Source organism: Argiope bruennichi, chromosome 6, assembly GCF_947563725.1.
Source record: "Argiope bruennichi chromosome 6, qqArgBrue1.1, whole genome shotgun sequence".
In the NCBI taxonomy this organism is placed as follows: domain Eukaryota; kingdom Metazoa; phylum Arthropoda; class Arachnida; order Araneae; family Araneidae; genus Argiope; species Argiope bruennichi.
Genome location: NC_079156.1, coordinates 68,427,241 through 68,446,560, shown reverse-complemented (window position 1 = coordinate 68,446,560; position 19,320 = coordinate 68,427,241). Strand labels below are relative to the sequence as shown.

The 19,320-nt window shown below is 31.6% G+C and overlaps 1 protein-coding gene across 6 annotated transcripts in view; it reads right to left on the bottom strand.

Annotated features, from left to right (window-relative positions):
- LOC129971598 (transcription factor Sox-6-like) overlaps positions 1 to 19,320 on the bottom strand; it is a 726,789-nt gene that overhangs the window by 10,826 nt on the left and 696,643 nt on the right. For all 6 annotated transcript variants that reach the window (XM_056085520.1, XM_056085521.1, XM_056085518.1 and 3 more), the window contains 2 exons: positions 4,530 to 4,631; positions 4,260 to 4,412 (listed from right to left, as the gene is read on the bottom strand). In XM_056085520.1, the coding sequence (XP_055941495.1) occupies positions 4,260 to 4,412; positions 4,530 to 4,631 (255 nt within the window). The remainder of the gene's footprint in view (positions 1 to 4,259; positions 4,413 to 4,529; positions 4,632 to 19,320) is intronic.

Sequence of the window (19,320 nt, the reverse complement as noted above, 5' to 3'; positions counted from 1 at the left end):
TTAATTAAAAGTTTATTAATGGTTTGCGTTCGAATAAGTAGACTGTGAAAGCTTCAAAATAAGATGAAATCAATATTAAATTAACAAACGTTAATTTATTGGTAAATATTAATTCATTATAATGCTATTTTTTATGGTCTAGAATTTGTTAAGACAAAGTGACGCACTGCGCGTAGATATGCGTACTTGCCCAAACGATGGCAGTATTTTATAGAAAAATCAAGACTTTCAATATCATAAAAATTGTATCAAAAAAATTATTTTGATATTCTTGATAATTAATATCTATGACCCTTATTAGAAATTACAACTTATAATGAAAATAGATATTTTTTAAAATTCATATTAAGAATCGTTACATTACTGTTACATGAAATTAACTAATTTTTTTAATAAGCATGATCAAAAATACTACTTCACATGGTTTTAGAATTGTGAAATTTCTTTTTTGTTCGTTTCATTACAAATATGAACGTCTGCTATATTAACTTCGCTGCTAACAAAAAAAATTTCATAGAAAACTATGCCTACATTACGTGCTGCAGTCAAAACTCTTAAATCTAAATACAGTAAAAATAAAAGGCCCAGTCGTGACTTGCGACATAAGCCCATAACCACGTCTTCCGTTGTCCAACTAATGCAGAATCTTTTACAACGATTTCCCTTCCAAAGTAAGCTTTCCTTTAATGTACAATTCGGCACAGATTCCTTTGTGGATGCAAAAGTTAAAGCAGCGAATTTCATTTCCCACTATCCCCATAACTATTCACTTTTATTATTCTGGAAAAATACTCCCTCATTATAAAACCTAAAAACTTCCCTAAAGACCCTCCGATGCGCCATCTACTGCTTTTCCGAAAAGGAGAGCTCTTTGTTTCTGCTCACATAAGGCAGGCTTCTTTATTGCTTCGAATGGCAGCACTTCGAACTGGTGAAGTTGAGGCGCATCTCGCCTGAGTTTCTCTTAAAATATTAACCGCATTATATACTGAGGGAAATTCAAAGCTAATAAACTCCTGCGAGCGCGGGTCCGTGTTTAAAATATGCAAGGTATGTATGCCTGAACAAGTGAAGTGTGTGCGCGCCTGTTGTGAGGAGGGGGGGGGGAGATGGCCTAAATGAAGATGAGTGACCGACGTAGTTGAGGCTCACAACCAATAGAAAGAGCGATCCAAACTGCCTCTGAAGGATCATTTAAGCAAAGAGGGAACGCATCCCCTCCCGCCCCTTAGACAGTGAGGAAATTTCATTCCACCACGTTTGGCAATTATTCTACACTCACAAGATCAAAACATAGCAATCCAGCTCGGCAAGGAATAGGAGAAAGGGTTATTGAATAATTTTGAGGGGGAGGGAATTAGAACATTTTTCTTACACAAGTTACTATCAATTCAGTGGAGTTATATTACTCCACTGAAAGAAAGAAAAGAACTATTAAAAAAGATTTTTTAAAGATTAAACTTAAATTTTCTATAATATCCTTTTCTCTGAACAATAGGAATAGAATATAAAAATTAAACTAAGCCCCCTCCCCCCGAATTATCAGTAGACATTTAAAAAAAAAACATTTTTGGAAAAAGCCAAGAAAGAAAAAATATCTTTATGAAATCCGCTTTTAAAAGCTGAGTTCTAAAAGAGATGAAAAATCAAGAAATTTACATTATTCGAAGATATTTTGAATTGTTTAATCTAATAGATAATGGATTAATATTATTTTTTTCCTTCGATCAATATAAATCTTGTATTAATTTTTTTAACATTATAATATTAAATATTTTATATATTTATAAAGAACTACATATTAAATGTTTATATTTTTATAATGTATATATATATATAAATTGTTTATATAAGAATTATTTTCAATATTTATAGATACATGCACTTGAAAATAGTTAGGTAATCTTATGACCGTGTAGTTTGCATAAAATAGGAGAATATTATTCTTGAAAAGGATACAAATATTCAATTGATTACTTATTTTTAATTAATACCAGTGGCATTAAATAATATGCACTTAAATGATATCTCCCTGTAAAAATCATCTCTACCTCCCAGCTTACAATTTCAGAATATTTTTCTTTTCATAAATTTTAAATACCACTACCTTACCAATCTTTCAATACCAACTACTTTAAAATAAATGAATAATAACAATAATAAAAAAGATTTCTTCTCTGTTTTTTTGAACGAAAATTATTATTATTACATACGAAGTTTAAATAAAAAACATTACAATAAAAAAAATAAAAACTGTTTGATTGTGGTTTACAAACCTAGTTTTAACTTTAATTAAAATCTAGACATACACATAAAATGATGAAATTTCTATTAATAATGAAATTGCATCAAAGCAAAAAATTAACAGATTACTTATTTAATTCGCTAAGTATTCAGTTAGTTAAATGCAGAAATGTTTTTTTTTTTTTTAAATCTCTTATAGAATTTTTCTCTGTAGTATAAATGATTATCCTCAATTTTGGATTTATTTTAATGGATTACTCTTCAAAAAAAATTTTACTTGGAATACCCGCAAAATTTATAAAATCACGGTTTCGCTAAAACGATTATTATGAATGCCAATTTCAAGGGAAAGTAAATCACTTCACCACATCGTAGCAAAACCAACAATTAATATTTTCTAATAGTACAAAAATGTATTAACGCGATTAAACAAAAAAATTTTTAAAAAATCCAAGATTTTCTTTTTCCCAAGAAGTTAAAACGACAAAACTAGCCGGTTCATGCAACTTCATCCAATCCCACTAGTTTATGAGGCCGCCACTTTACAGACAAGCGTCACGCCCCAAAATCACGGCGTTCCGTTTAGAAAACAAGGGCAAATTTTGAAGCGAGAGAAGAGCTCATCGTTATTAAGAAGATATTACCCGGCCGCTGCAACGAGCACTAAAAGTGAATCACAACGGCCACTGCTTCAGTCATTGATGTCGCATTAAGAAGCTAAGTGAAGAATTGTGGCCGACCGAGCATCAAATATTCAACACATAGAACACCCAGTGAATGACGATTATTAGCATTAGCCGTATGAAAATTTAATCGCCGCCGAACAATACGGGCCACTCCGCCATAAAGCCTCCCTCGTTAATATCCAGGGGCCTTTGAGGCCAATTAAATAACACCCCGACTACAAACAGCCGACAGAGTCATAATTTTGCCATTTGTGCATTACGCCGAATTGGGGAGCCATCTTTTGTTCCCACGCCAGAGGCAAACCGTTACTTTTACTTGGCTTGTTTTTCCCGACTTTTGGTTATACATCTTTGTTTTCCGTCTTTTCCCGGGAGCAGTTTTTTAAATCTCTCTGCACTGAAGATGGATCGGGTAATAGTTCGGGATGGAAAATTGCCCACCATATCTCTTATAGTGGCTTCTTAAATGTCTCGTTTGCATACTAATTAGTATACTTTTGTGGTGGTTGTTGGGAAAGCATGCTTATGCGTTAAATCACGAATGAGCTCTAACAACAAAAGAAAAAGTTATGTTACAAAATGCTCAGTCACTGAAGTCGCGATAAATATGCTGATATCATTTAGTTCTGGACTGATAATGTTTTCGGATCAAGTAAGCATTAGTTAAGTATGTCATGTTAATTGTTAAAGAATGTGATGTGAGAAGAGAGACATACGATCAGATATTTATTAAAAAATTGGGAGTTCAGGCAAATTATCTTCAGTTGTTTAATAAATAAGCACACAATGTTTTATTTACGCGTAAAGTCTAGCTAGAATAAAGAGAATAAGTCTCTTAAAGAGTGAAGTCTAGCTAGTTTCGAAACTACACGAAAGTTATTTTATAATGGACGTCTTAATTTGTGCCTATATGACAAGAAAGATCAAGTTAATATTTTGTCTCCTAAGTTCTATATCATACTAGCAGAAACGGAAAATAAAACTAAATACGATTTTTTTAAAAAATGGAGTTTTAATTATATTTTTGGCTAAAAAGATAATAAGTATTGTTCATGCATGTGGTATTTTTGTAGTTTTTGAAGTTTCATTGCATATAAAATATTGTTACCTGACCTGAGCATCTTTCTTCATCTTTAGGTTATTTAACATGAATTTTAAAGATCATTGTGACTGATATTTCGTTCGAATGTTAAATATATCAGCTTCATTTAATGTTATACACTTATCAGTAACCAACAGAAATTTTTATATTATTTAAAAAATGAAAGCCGTCTTATTTGAAAAATCTGTTAGCTGATAAAATGATCAATAAATTTCCCACTGGCTTACCATAGGACAGTTGTCAGTTGCCCTTCTGGTCACGGCAGTGGTGGGTTGAGGTCTGAGGGGTCCAGCGCAGGAGGTCGGGGACTTCAGAGCTAGATGAGACCCTTCCACCAGGGGCCAGCTGAGTGAACCCTTGGAGTTACCGTTTATTTGACACTAGAAAAAACAATACAATTGTAACAGCATATACATAAGATGACTGCATTTTCTTTCGCTTTTTTTTTCTTTTTCTGTATCATAAAGAGAAGTATGAGGAGATCAACGAAATCTTACCTGCAGCTCTTGGATTTGCTTTTGGTAAAAGAGCTGCTGCTGCTCTCTTTCATACATTGACTGCCGCTGTTGTTCGGCATCTCGTCGTGCATTTTCGGCGCCCTGCAAGATAATTAATACTAATTAATTTAATTAATATAATTTGATCTTTCATATCTAAATAAAAAAATCCAAGTTGTGATAATGAGAAATTCTGCTTACTTTGACATTTTTTTTAAAAAAATTGATAGTTCGCAAGTTTGTGATACCTTGATATTATGTAGTAACATGAGGTTTGAATTTAAAATTATTAATAGAAAAATATATAAAATAGTATAGTACACCATAATCATCATTACTATAACTTTAACTATACTTTTTTAGAACGTGATTTGAAATAAATTTCCCCTAAATTCAAATCACATGAAAAACGGCATGCTTGCAAAAAAAAAACATGCATAATGTCACGAGTTTTCAAGACATCACTTTTTCGTAATAACAAAGATCTAGAAATTTCTAAATTTATCTCAGTAGATTTTGGCACAGACAAAATGTTCTTACATTTTTACTAGTAAAAGTACCAGAAAATGTTATATCTAAATCGATATTAAGCCACACAATCGATATAAGCAAGACAGATCTTTCATACACAGTGACGTATGAAATAATTATATTACGTCTGCATCGACTAATAGAATTTTTGATTTTTAGATCTGCAATTATATCATGATAATAATTAATTTAAAATAAGAAAATCAAATGGACATGCAAAACTATTTTACGTGTCGTTTAAGTTTTAAAATGAATTCAAATAATGATATCTAAATAATATGCTTAATGTTATCTAAATAAGATAATTAAGAGTTGAAAAAATTTCATTGGTCAAGGAAAAAGTTTCAAAATTTTTGAAAACTTAACTAGGAAAGTCCGAACATCAAAAAGTTATCTGATATGATAACAAATTATCGAAACAGAATTGAATTAATCCAGATTTTTTTGGAAACATTGTATAGAATAAAGTTTGTTAAGAAGTTTAGTCTGTAGGTTTATAAAATACGATAATTCGATGTAAGAATCTGATTCGACAAAACCATTAATGGAGTTAAAATTGTTAAAAAAAATACAAGAATGATATTTCCTATTCTATTAAATAACCCATAAATTTTGAAAATTCAAAAGATTTGTTCCGCGCAAGCCGCTTTTTAAAATCCAATTTGTTAATGTCGCTTTTCACGAGGTAACTACTATGCACTTTTATTGAATAGGAGTCCAAACATCTTTCAGACAACACACACCTCAGACATCTTCGGATTCTACTATTAATAAGATTTCTTGCCTGATCTGTAACCCTTATGCCCTTGAATTCAGCCTTTTCTAATCAATGGGTGTAATCGAAACAAGATCAGTCATTCAGCACCAGATCTTCGATCCCAGAGAGGGGCGGGAGAGGACAATAAGTAAGTATATTGTTAAAGTTATCACTGTATTACATAAACCAATGAAAGCGAAACAAAGCCTCCTTATTCAGAGCAACGGAAATGAACGATGGAGAGAAAAAAAAACCGTCCGAGATCCACTGTGCCCGATTATAAGAACATATACACACAACGAGAGATAGGCCATGCTGTGGTTTTCTTGATGGACTGCCGAAAAAAATCGTCTCCCATTCAAACAATGGCAATCCGAAACGAGCTGTGCACCAAAAAGCCATCGAAGTCATAAACATCTCCGCAAAACTCGTAATTAGATTCCTCTGGTGCTGCGCTAAAACGAAGCGGCGGATATAATTTCCCGGCCTAGGGTCGCGAGGTCACACTGCTGCAGCAAGTGGCTGAACAGAAAGAAGAAAAATAATAATAAAAGTTACAGTTCCACAGTCATTGTTTACACTCATCTCGATGACAGACAAAGAGCATGCAAGTAGTGGTAAAAGATAAAGCATTCCATCGCTGGAAAAAAAAAAGAGACGAATTTATATTCTCGTGATAATGACTCGGAGATGTAAGCATTATGAACTTATCTCTGAAACTCCCACTCTCGAATTATTATTTTTCTTGTGGGGCCATTTTTTGAAATGTTTCTCGGAACTTGATATCGCTCCTATCTCGTCTTTTCGATAGGAATGGAGGGTAATTATGTCTGTTGAATCAACAAAGTAGAGGAATGGAGAGTTAACAGTTTCCCACCACTTTTCTCAAGACTCGGAACTCAAAAGTATTTTTTCTCCTTTTAAATGTGTAATCTATATATATAGTAACACTACATAATGGTCATGCATAACAATAGCTAACGCAATATTTCATCTAGAAATAATAATTGTTAAACAAAGCAGAAACATATCTGCACTATTTTACTAATTCACATGAAGTCTATTTCAAAAGCCTATAACAAACTGCAAGTCAATGAAGTTTATTTGAAAAACCTAAATATATAAATTGTACGATGACATTGGGATTTTTTTAAAAATTGTAATTGCTATTGATAATAAATATTGTCATTCTTGAATAGCAATCAGGAATGTGATTGCAATTATTCTATTGTTGTTCCTGGAAGGATCATATGCATAATACAATGTTGACCAATATGAAGCTGAATGGAAACAAAATACAAATATATTAAAAATTACGAATTAACCCCTTGACTTACGAATTACTGAGATGTCACATCCTGTCTAGGGCATTTTGTTAATGCTTTCATTTAATTATTACAAATTTTCAATTTCAATAATTTGAAGCGTTTATCAGACACGTTAATTAAATATTTTCACTTAATAAATTTCAATAATTTGAAATATGTGTCAGACACATTGTATAAGAAGGATTACGAAAAATTGAGTCTAAAATTGTATATAGATAAAAGAAAACGGAAATTTTAAAATAACATATTGTAGGATAGATGCAATTTTGTAAGTTTATCTGTTTTAATAAATGCATCATGTCATTTGATAAATATTGTTATTATAATTAAAACATTTATATATTTAAAAATTAAATACTTAAGTCAATAATTTTAATAAATAAACACATCACTTTGAAAAAAAATTATCCAGGTCTGGTGGATAGAAAGACAAACTTTTTTCACTAACGAAAATCATCTTTGCTTAAACAAATTTGAACTACCCAAATATTTCAAATTATTATTATTATTGTTCATAATAATAATTATTATTATAATACATAGACATTTCAAAATTGGTAAAAAGCATAGCTAAATTGTTTATTCTGATACAAAATTGTGCATATTTTTAATTTTATGCATGCGACACAGATATTTGGCTACTATTGGCTATGAATTATGCTTTTTAAGAATATTGCCAAGAAAAAAATATAAATACAAAAAATACTTTTATTTCCTGAAGTGCTCGCATTAACTGAAAAAATAAAATAAAACAGCTCGATGAACTGATGTTTCACTGAGCATCATCTACGAGTGATATTAAGAAAATCCTAACACTGTCTTAACTGCAACTGTTACTGTCTTAATCCTAAAGCTGCAAGACCAAACTTGGAACTTGCAACATTATTCCTCAACAATAAAATAACCTGATTCCGTCTTTTGTACTTGCTCAGAAAGAATTTATTTCTTCAGTAATAGTGGAAGACAATTACCTTCAAAGGTTTAGGAAATATTCATCGTGATAGATGTTGTCAGGTTAACGAAGAATAATTAAAATTAATCGTTCCATCCCCCGATCCTTGAATTCAATGCACAGAGGCTGGATTTCGGTCCAGCTTTATTTTAAAGATGGATAGGTTTGGTTAATTTGAATCAATGTCGCAATGAAGAATTACAGATGATTGAAAAAACAAAGGGGTTGGCTGAAAATTTACCAGAATTTTTTATAGACCTTTTGTAAATAACAACATAGTCTTTTGATAACAAATATTTTATAGGTAGTAATTGGAAAAGTTTTAATTTTATAATTCGTTTTTAAAGTACGAAGTGGGCTGCTTCATAAATAGCGATGAATTAATTTAGTATAAAAATTGTAGAAAATATACATATTTTTGATAGAAATTAAAGCACATGTCCAAAATAACAGTTATCTACATTACATTACTGAATATGCAAAATGGGTGAATTTATTATATCGAATAAAATCAGGAAAAATAAAAATCCTTAAACTGACGAGATGTATAATTAACAAGTTCGACAAAATCAAACATTTTAAAATCAATAACAGGATCATTGTCCGATTTTAAAATTAAAGTTCGAAAGGAAAAATAAGAATCAAATAATATGCGCCAAATTGGATTTTAAGAGGCAGATAAACTTATTTTAAGAATGTAAACAAACAACTCAAAAGTAAAAGAATTTAGTGGACACAAAACAAAGATGATAAAATAATACTCGAAAGTATACATATAATAAATACTACGTACTCGAAAATATTTATATAATAACAATTTCTACATATATCCAAAATATAATGATTCACTCTTTCAAAAATTAATGTCTTTTTACATAATCTTAATTAGCAAATTCTTTAGTTACAAAATTTGCGCGCAATACATACAAAACTTTCGACAAAATGTCTTGGAAAATAATTGCACGGTTATTTTACATATTTACAAAAATTTAAAACAGATATTAACACCAACAACAAAAAGGGGAAAAAAATACTCCCTTACTTTCGTAAGAATCAAACATTTGGACCAATATATACAAGATATCATGCTACTGCTTAAAGGAAAATACTGAATGAGAATACAGGATGAGATTTGGTTCAATACTGCCACAGGTAAGTCAACCCTAACTAGCGAATGGACATTTGATACTCATAACTATGTGGGACTGATAAGATATCAATCGATATTCGGAAATGGACAATAGATGGTGGAAATAATGATTTGCATACCAGCTGGTCAGGTGTGCAAACCATCTGCAGGGCTCAAATTGTAAGGTTTCTATTCTCTCGTAGCATTTACAGCAGACTCTTTAAGAGCAATATTCTATAAAAGTGGTAATATAAACATTTACAATGGAGTTTGTACTGAAAGAACCAGACAGTGTGGACTTTTTAAAGCATTCTTGTCACAGAAAAATAAAATTTATGCTCCCAATAGATTGACTATTGTAATTCCTATTCTTTAACGCATTCTTGCAATAAAACTAACCACCACACGCGGAGTGATACAATAGGATAGAAACCTGTAGGTAATAAAGGAACTGGCAGATGATGTAATGTATTGCTATATCTGATATAACACTAGGCTATTTAAAAGAAAAAAAAATTATACTAGTACAGAATAGAATCTATAAGTAAGTACAAAAAAGTTTATTAGAAAAATAAATAAAACCATAAAATCTATTTTGCTCAAGATACAGAACAGTAAGAACAAACAGAAAGTGGGACATCAATAACATACTACAACAAAAGTGAGATAAAGATTAAAAAAAAAATGTTTAAAAAAATGTTTAAAATGTTCTAATTAGTGTGCTAAAATGTAGATTAAAAATAATCAAAATTCAAGAGCTCAAAACAGAACTCGAAGAGTGAGATGCTTGAACAAAAATACCCTAAATTAATTAGAATTTTAATTACATTTAGAATATATATTAAAATTTTAATCAAGGTTTAACTATCGTTTTTCGTATATTTATTGAGAGTTAATTTCTTTATAATATTATTTTCAAAACCTCAGGCTTTAACCTCCACATTTTTTTTATAAAAAATTTCCATTTTTTTAGTACAAACAAATTAACTTGCTTTCCTAAATTTTATAAAATTTTTAATATTTTTAATTTTTGAAATATTTCATTATTGAAATAAACATTATGGAATAGTTCATAACTTTAATCTTAGTATGTCTTGGAATCAAAATTTAATTAAAATTAATCTATTAACTTAAAATTATGTTCAAATGGCATTGTCATCAATAACACAATTTTGCACAACTTAAAAACCAGCATATCAAGAGGAGAGCTAAAAAAAATGATTTAGTTTAAAACGCAGAACATTTATTAATACGAACGATTGAAAAAAAATTAAAATAAAGATATAAGGAATTAAAAGAACTCGGCGAGTGGGATGGAATAGGGGAAGGGGAGAAGCCCACCAACCTACCAAAGAATTAAAAGCAAAAGCTGATCCACTTCTCCATATAATTCAATGAAAAATTACCATAAAACCATATTTTATTCTATATTTTTTATATTTTAAACAGAAATCTCAAGAAAGAGGGAAAGGGAGAAATACAGAAAGTTAACTCCCCTCCGCAAAAAACGGAGTAAACAATAAACCAAATTTTACAATACGGGTTATTTCATTATTTGCTATATTGAATTGAATTTTCTAGGGCATTTATTGTTCCTATATACAAACATAAAAAAACATGAGGTAATGTTTTAAAGGCGAAATATTTAAATCACAGGTATTTCAGAATTGGTTTTAAATAATAGAGAAAATATTTCTGGAACGTAAGGATTCTAACAGGAATTCAAATTAATATTTTATACTATAAAAAAGTGAGTGTGGTTAAAATTTCCCTTTTCTTTATATAGCAAGGAAAATCCCAAAAGTGAGTCCGTTGTTTTTTTTAGGAGGAGAGGGGAAAGCTGCTACTTTATTGGTAGCAATAGCTTCTTTTATCAGTCAGGAGCCTGAAAAACGAGATTATCAGGACTTCGAAAGGAGAGGGAGAGGAAAGAAAAAGGGTTAACAAAAAAACAAGAGAGAGAAAGAGACCAAAGACAATTCCTCGTTGCCATTTCCGCTGCAGGAAAATCCAAAAAAGGATTGAGAAAAATGAAACAACTAAACTCCTCTTCCACAGTAGTGAGTGTAGTCTTTTATCGTCATGTGGTATGCAAGTTCTAGCTGTTTCCAGTCAATCATTGTTTCGTGACGTCACACGGCCACCATAATTCTGTCAGCGCTGCACAAGTTGCGCAAAGGGGTACGCCTGAAACACAATGGAACGCTTTGTCCCGCGTCCAACGGCGAAGGATGGGTCGACCCATGACCCACGGTTTCCGATAGCGGACAGAGTTGGCCTTTGTATTCGGAGGTGGTGCCTGACAACGATTTGGGAAGAATTAAAAAAGAAGAGTAAGTTGCTTATTATTTTCTCTAAGTTTAGAACAAGCAGTTTAGAATATCAGCAGGGATGGGTTGGCTTCTTGGAAGAGACATCATGTGGACAGGATACTGAAGAAGCTTTGGCTTCTACTCTTTCATACTCAATGGAAGACTGTTTCGATGCGTTTTATTCTTGAATTAAACATTTTGCTTTCTTTTCTTTTAAAAGAAGCCACAGGCTTTCTTCCGCATCTTGCAAGAATGAGGAGGAGGCGTGAAACGGCAGACATCAAAAGAGTTGAATGAAGTTTTATCTCTGTTTTTTTATATACCTCGCGGTTCGAGAATCGTAAATAAAAATCGGAGAAATGACGGAACCGTTCGTGAAATACAGCGGTATTGTTTACCGCACAAATCAGAGTTGTTTATGCGAACAAACCACAGAAAGTTCACACCTAGTGTTATTTTTGTAGCGCTGTCGAGAAATTGCTTCCACCAATAAGAGAAAACAGCTTACATAAATGCTTTACAACTAGTAACGGAAATGAGCACAACGCAAACAATAACATACGCGACAACCGTGATATATAGCCGGAAAAACTAAGTTTGAAACTAACTGAAAGTTCTAAGTCGACTTTTATGATGGATTATATGTTGAAAACCAGTTTAGACTTAATTATAGAAAATATCCAAGTCTAAAAGCTCTGTTTCTCAATTTTAAATACAATATTGGAGAACAGTTAAATTACATTTAAATAGCAATAATAATAATAAATGCTTTACAAAAAGAAATCATAGCTTAATAAGAAACACGATTAGAAGACAAACAAACTCAGAAGCATAAATGCATTTTTTATACTAATTAGTGCTGACCAGTATTTTAACACAAAACGAGTCACGAGATTTCTCGTTTCTAGCAGGCCGACCATTGTGGCCGGGTCACGATATACCTCGTTTTCATGTTTTTTTCGGCTAAATCGATGCATAACCAGCCAGAGGCAAATATTTAACACATTAAGGACGGCAAAGAAATCTGTAAGACTGAGACAGCACATTTTTAGGCACACTTGTACTTTCTAAAACCATCATAACTTTATTATTTATTGAGCAATAACAGACGGGACACGCAACAAGAAAAAACTCGTTAGCGGTCCGTAATGTCTTAAAGCAAGATACTGCTGCAAATCGTGCCGAACACCATTGCACAAGGTAATAAGCTTTACCAAATATCAAAAGCTTTTCAAGTCTGTGAAATAAATAATAGTTAAAATGTAAAAATTCTCATATAATAAATACATGTATAATATATATAGTAATATTTAAGAACACTTCATATAAATATAATATCAAATGCAAATTAAAAAGTTGCATATACACATCCTATTGCTTTCCAACCATACTTTTAGAGCGCCTTACACAATGTGTTAATCAAAATATCAAATAACCGATTCTTAATAAAATACTTTTTTATAATTTACGCAAAATTACTGATAATTTATTTAATCTTTATCCACAAACTATTCCTTGAAGTTGCATCTCATTAGGAGGTTTTTGAAAACAATAACCAAGAATTGATAAATACTTAGTGCATGAAGTGCAAGTTATTTAAAACATCAGGGATAAAACATCGTAATTTCATGTTGCTCATCGCTTTCGATTACAATTATTAACACTTTTTTGATGCACCAGCCAGCCATTCATAGCAAAACAGCGGTAATCACATTTTATGCAAATGGAAAATAATTTACATTTTGCAAATCTGTCAACTGTCGAGCAATAATCCTACAGGCAAAGTATGAAAGCGAGTGGTAAAAGAAAACCACCAAATCAATCTAGGGATTCGGGTCCGTAGAATAAAAAAGGATCTCCCGCAGAGGCAGAGGTGGCTAAACAAAAGGCGTGGATCGAGCGCAGTCAGTTGACCTCAATGTCAAGCGAGAGCGGAAACAATATAATAAGACTCTTTCCTCTATGAATCAATCTAGCCCACGATGTTCAGGCCTACTCACGTTTTTGGCACGCGCTGTTTCACTCTCGGGGGCTTCAGTCGAAACGTAGGTGGAGATTAGAACCACTCTGGAATCTTAAATCAGCTTCGTCCACTAACTGTGTCAATTTTAGTGGAATCAGGAAGAAATATGTGTGTTAAACTTATATAAATGGATATCATTTTCCTCCATTTCATCACACAGCTCATTCATACAATTCATTGATTAAGTCGACTGAATACTAACCAAAGATATCAGTGCTGCTCTAGATTGAATTTTATTTGAATGAGTATTGCCATTCGAGAATTACTGCCCAAAGATATCAGTACAGCTTTAGATTCAATTTTATTTGAATACGAGCTTTAATTATACGAGAAATTGTTAAAAACTTACGAAGGAAAAACAAGAAAAATATTAGCGAATATTTGTTAAAAATTTGTTAATGTTTATTGAAGTTATTGTTTCAACTAATCAGTCTAATTGTGAAGTTATCATTAACAAAAATGAAATTTAAAAAAAATCAACGAAATATTCATAATTTTAAGGTGTTTCAAGTACTAAAAGTTTTTTTTTCTTCCTCGAAATATACCATAATATTCCATTTTGAAACTGCACTAGAGAATTTTAAACAATATATTTTAATTCAAAATTAAAGCAACATATTTTCTAAGAGTTTAAGAAGCTCTTATTTTTATTTATTGAAGAAGAAATTAAGAAAACATCAGATATAATAGCTAATATTAGAAAACACCACATTCTCGGTATTTATTTAAAAAAAAGTATTTTTCTAATTTTTAAATCTTCAACATGTATATTGAAAAGTATTCCACCAACAACAAATATGAACACAATCATATTAAAGCGAGGAGTATCAATTTCACTTAGTGACTAATATTTTCTACAAGCGACGCTAGTAAAATACCGAAAATGAGAAAAGCAGGTACATACGGAAACCCAAGTTGAAGCGGAACTGCTAAAAATACAATTATTTTTGTCGAAAACGGGCCATTTTGAAAGACGCCAAGCACAACAAAGCCGAAAGAGTCACACACTTTCTCATGTCGATAACTAACACCCCCTGGCCCATAATTTTCGAGCAGGGTGTGGAAACGAGAATGACGGATGGTGCGGCAACAATAGGCGGGGTAGAGTGATGCCAGAAGGGTTGATTTTTCTACGAGCTCCAAGGGTCCCGCACGACGAAAGGCGTTTTGCATTGCTCGAACAGTGAAAGTTTGATAGCGGGTTGCAGACTAAGAATGCTGACTTAATAAAGATTTGGGTTATTTGGATTTTCGGTTTCGAAACAGGAACCTTTCATTATCACATTCGCAACAAAACCTTCCAGACATAATTGCACGAAGTTAAGAGAAGGATAGAGCAATCACTTCTCTCTATAATCAAAGACTCTATTTTTATAAACTGGTGCGTGCTATCCTAAAGTTCTTGACTATACACAGATAAATTATTTACTTTTTTTTTTTTTTAGCAAAACAGGTAAAATTTAATATCATTATGACTTGGTGAAATTTTAACTAAGTATTATTATAAGACTTTGCTGCATCATAAATTGGAAAACAACCTAAACTTTTTTTTTTTTTTTGCTCGGTTTCAGTTAGAGCTATTAAAATATTTTCAATGATCACTCATGATCTTGCTTTTTTTTCTAGCACGCAGTTATACACAGCAAAAGCATTATTATAAAATGATATTTAAAACTGATATAAAAAAATTATAAAAATCGCATGGAAATAATCATATCACTGAAAACCTATATTTGAATCTTGAAATGAAAAAAAGAAAAATAGTTTTACTTTAGTACTAGTAACAAAAACTTTTTTTGCACGATAATTTACCGAATTTTACCGAAGAAAAACAGTAACATTACGATTAAGTTTTAATTAAAAACTAATTAGTATGTACTTGTAGAGCACTTTTAGAGAAAATCTGATTTCACTTTCTACACCTTTCTCAAAATTAAAATTTCATTTACTAACTTCCAGTAAAAAAAAAAAAAAAATTGGAATGTAAGAATTAGTAGATTTATTGTCTAATTATGGCTAGTTAGATATACCGTTAATTATGACTGATTAACTATACCATTCTAGATTGTACAATTAAGCGAATTACCAATATTCAAAAACAAATCAAGTTGACAACTCGTGTAAAAGTATGAAGGACTTAAGCACTTATAAATAATGAAATACAGTACAATCCCGATTATCCGCGGAATTGGGTGGCGCGGCCGCCGCGGATAACAAAAATCGCGGATAATCCGAAAAAAGCTAAAAACGGGTATAGCAAAAGAAAAAACAGTTATTCCAACTTTGAAAAATCGTTTTATGTACAATAAAACGTAAAATAAACTGCAGGAAATGTTTAACTAACGCTTAATATTTTAGTATATCACTCAAAACGAACCTAAAATGCATTTTGTTAATGAAAACAGAAAAGTGCTTTGTATTTACGAGAGGCGTCAAGGATACACAGAAAAATTAATACATATGTAATGTTTTAATACTGTAATGTATTATGTAATTACAAAAGCATAAGTGTAAAACTGCACCTTTTTGAAAAAAAACAGTAAAAAAAAAAAACTTTGTGCGGTAGGCGCGGATAATCCGCACTGCGGATAACCCGCCCGCGGATAATCGGGAGTCTACTGTACTTATTTCTATACTTCTTATAAATATAAGAAGAGCTTCTCAAAATAAACCAATTTTTTGTTTAAATATGTATTAGTTTCATAATAAATACAAAGACAATCGATATTTGATGTTTATAATTAACATTCTTTAAATAAATATCACTCAGTTATATTCAGAATACTTTATCTAATCTTATTAATGTAACTCCATAGCTTTTCCTGAACTGTCAACGTGATTAATTATTAATTATCGTATTAACATGATAATATGTATAAGCTGGCTTACTATCTGCTTTTTCAAAATGCTTTACAGGGCAGATTGATGAACTTAAGAGCTTCGGCATTTGGATTAAGTACTTCTCGAGTAGCAGGTGCTCACTACGAATGTTTTTTTTAAATGTTAATAGTTTTTTAATTAAAAATTAATCGAAATGCTGAGTTTCTAAATGATATAGGGATTACTCCAAAAAAAATTTTAAGCTATAAATAGTACATATTCTATCAGACTCAACTATGTTAGTAAGGAAAGAGAATAAAAATAAAAACTCTTTACACTGTATCTACTGACAAATATAATAATAATGGAAAAAAAATGAATCACAACAAGAAAGATTAGTTTTTAAGATATTTTTTTCTTCATAAAATATATTCCCAGAAAATTAGGGGAAAAAATATGTTCATGAATATAACATAAAAGATCTTTTTGACTACCAACATTTTTAATGCTGATTTGGAACCACGTGTTTAGAGGGGCAAAAACCACAAGTAACAGAAAGCTCACATTCCACATAAAAAAATAAATAAAACACTGGAAATGACTTTTGCTGATGCACATATACTCAAAACAGATGCTACGGCGAGGGGCACCCAAGTTCAAGGTCATTGATCGGTGGGTTTCTCCTGCGTTTTGTTTTTCCAAATGAGCACCGAAAGAGTGGGAGAACTTTGTTGAGGTGAAAGATGGCGGGGGTCAGGAACGAGAATGGGGGGGGGGCACCGGAAGTCGAGAGGGATCCTTTCTTCTTAGGGAATGGTGAAGGTGGAATGCTAAGAGACATAGATCTACTCTCCTCACAAATTAACTTCTCACGCTGCTTATTTTTTGAAGGTTTAAAAATAAAAGAAATCAAGGTTGTCTAATTTTTAAAAATAAATAAATCTGACTGCACACGTACTGTTGGCATCTACAATAATAGTGCATAATTATTAATATTATTGAAATTTCAGTTATATCGATGAAAATTTACTTAGTATTGGAATTGCATTAAATTTTCTTTTACTTATTTCAGGGAGTGACAGATATGAATATGTAAAACTAAATAAAAAGCAATTATACGACAACATACTGAGCTCAGATATGACGAGAGAAACATAAATAATCCAGAGTTGGAAAAAAAAAAGCTGTTTTTTAAATTCTTAAATTTAAAATCTTGCTATTATAATATTTTAAAATAAATAAATCCGATAGTAAACTTCAAAGTAGTATATTTCAGTTAAGAGTATTTCAATATAGTATATTTCAAGTATATTTCAAATTAATAGAGGTGTATATTTCAGTATATTTCAAATTAATTCAAGAGGTGCAAAATTCTTAGAATTTGTAATTGGCAAATAATAATAATGATTTTATTTGCAAAAAGGGGAGAAATGAAATAAAAGATTCCTTTAAATCAGGCTTCCAAGCAAAGTCGGTCGGTACACACAGAAAATCCATTTACAGTAAATATAAAAACATGGACCAAAAGACAACGGAAAGGCAGTTCCATAATTGTTATATTCAAGAACTGAAAAACACTTTAATCACGTAAAAGTTTTTTTTTTTTTTTTTTTTTTTTTTTTTCTGTAATGGCAGTATTCAAAAATAGAGAGAAAGAAATCCTGATTTTAAGAAGGGAAGGTAACGCAGAAAAGGCAATACAATGCAAACATAGTAGCAAAATACTTAAAATAATTAAAAAATTCACCCCTCATAACAATGATTTGGGAAACTATTACACATAAAGTCTTATTTAGGAAATCGTGTTCAATACTTTATTCGCAATGAGTGAAGGGTCATTGGAATCAGGAATGTTCAAATATTAAGCGTACACTTATTTTCCCAATAAAAAGGAGATGCATATCCCCCGTTTTAAGAAATTTGTTTTTAAGCATATATGAAGCTGGAATTATGACATATTAAAGCTAGCTAACATTCATCAAGTAAAGAAAACACGCCCACATATTATGGATATAGGTCAGAGTATCCAAACATATATCTTTGACTTCTGTTTGATTATATCATGTCTTTTGGTCAATTTCTTAAAATTTCGTTTCATAATTTTGACTAATTCTTAGAGTATTTCTTCAGTTCAGGTACACTTTGAAATTTAAAACGTTTATGTTTATAACTACAATCTATAAATTCCCTTAATTTTTACTCGGTTCTTAACTTAACTGGATAAAGGTCAGTGAAAACTGAAAAAAAAAAACAAACAAAAAAACTATAGTTCAAACATCATCCAATATATATACAACAAAGGGACACTTTTTTTGAAGACCCAAGTCCTTTTCGAGCGGAAATAGATACTGCTGCACAATTACAGAAGAAGAAGGGTGCAAAAATAATGGCCGAGGCTGAAACAACAAGAAGCAAGGCCGGATGTCGAATTGTCATAAATCCGTCGCCGCAGTTACTGGGTTTCGAATTCTGTGGGTCCTCTGCAGAAGAAGTGACCGCCGGGCCATGTGACACAAGACAGACAGGCGACTGCCTGATAATCTCCCCGAAAGGTCACCGGCTGCTCATTAGACGATCGGTTTACGTTTCCTTTTAGCCAAATGCCACCGAAATACGTCCATTGAGGGTTGAGTTAATTAAAGCAAATGAGCAAGTTCATTCATTGGCACCCGCTTGATGGATGACTGCAGTCTCCGTTGAGCCGTGACGGGTTGGGTACTCTGTCCGAAATAGTTGTTATGAATGAAATGACTTCTTTGAGTGCCAGCACCCCCATCATCCGTCCAAGCGGCCGATCTTGCCTGCTTCAGAATCTTTTTAGCATGGCACCAAAACACCAGAGTAAACAATCCAATGGTGAACTTTACTTTCCCCAATCATAGTAAATAATTAATTTAATTCACGGTCGTTGGGGCACGTATCACTGGCATTTCAATGAG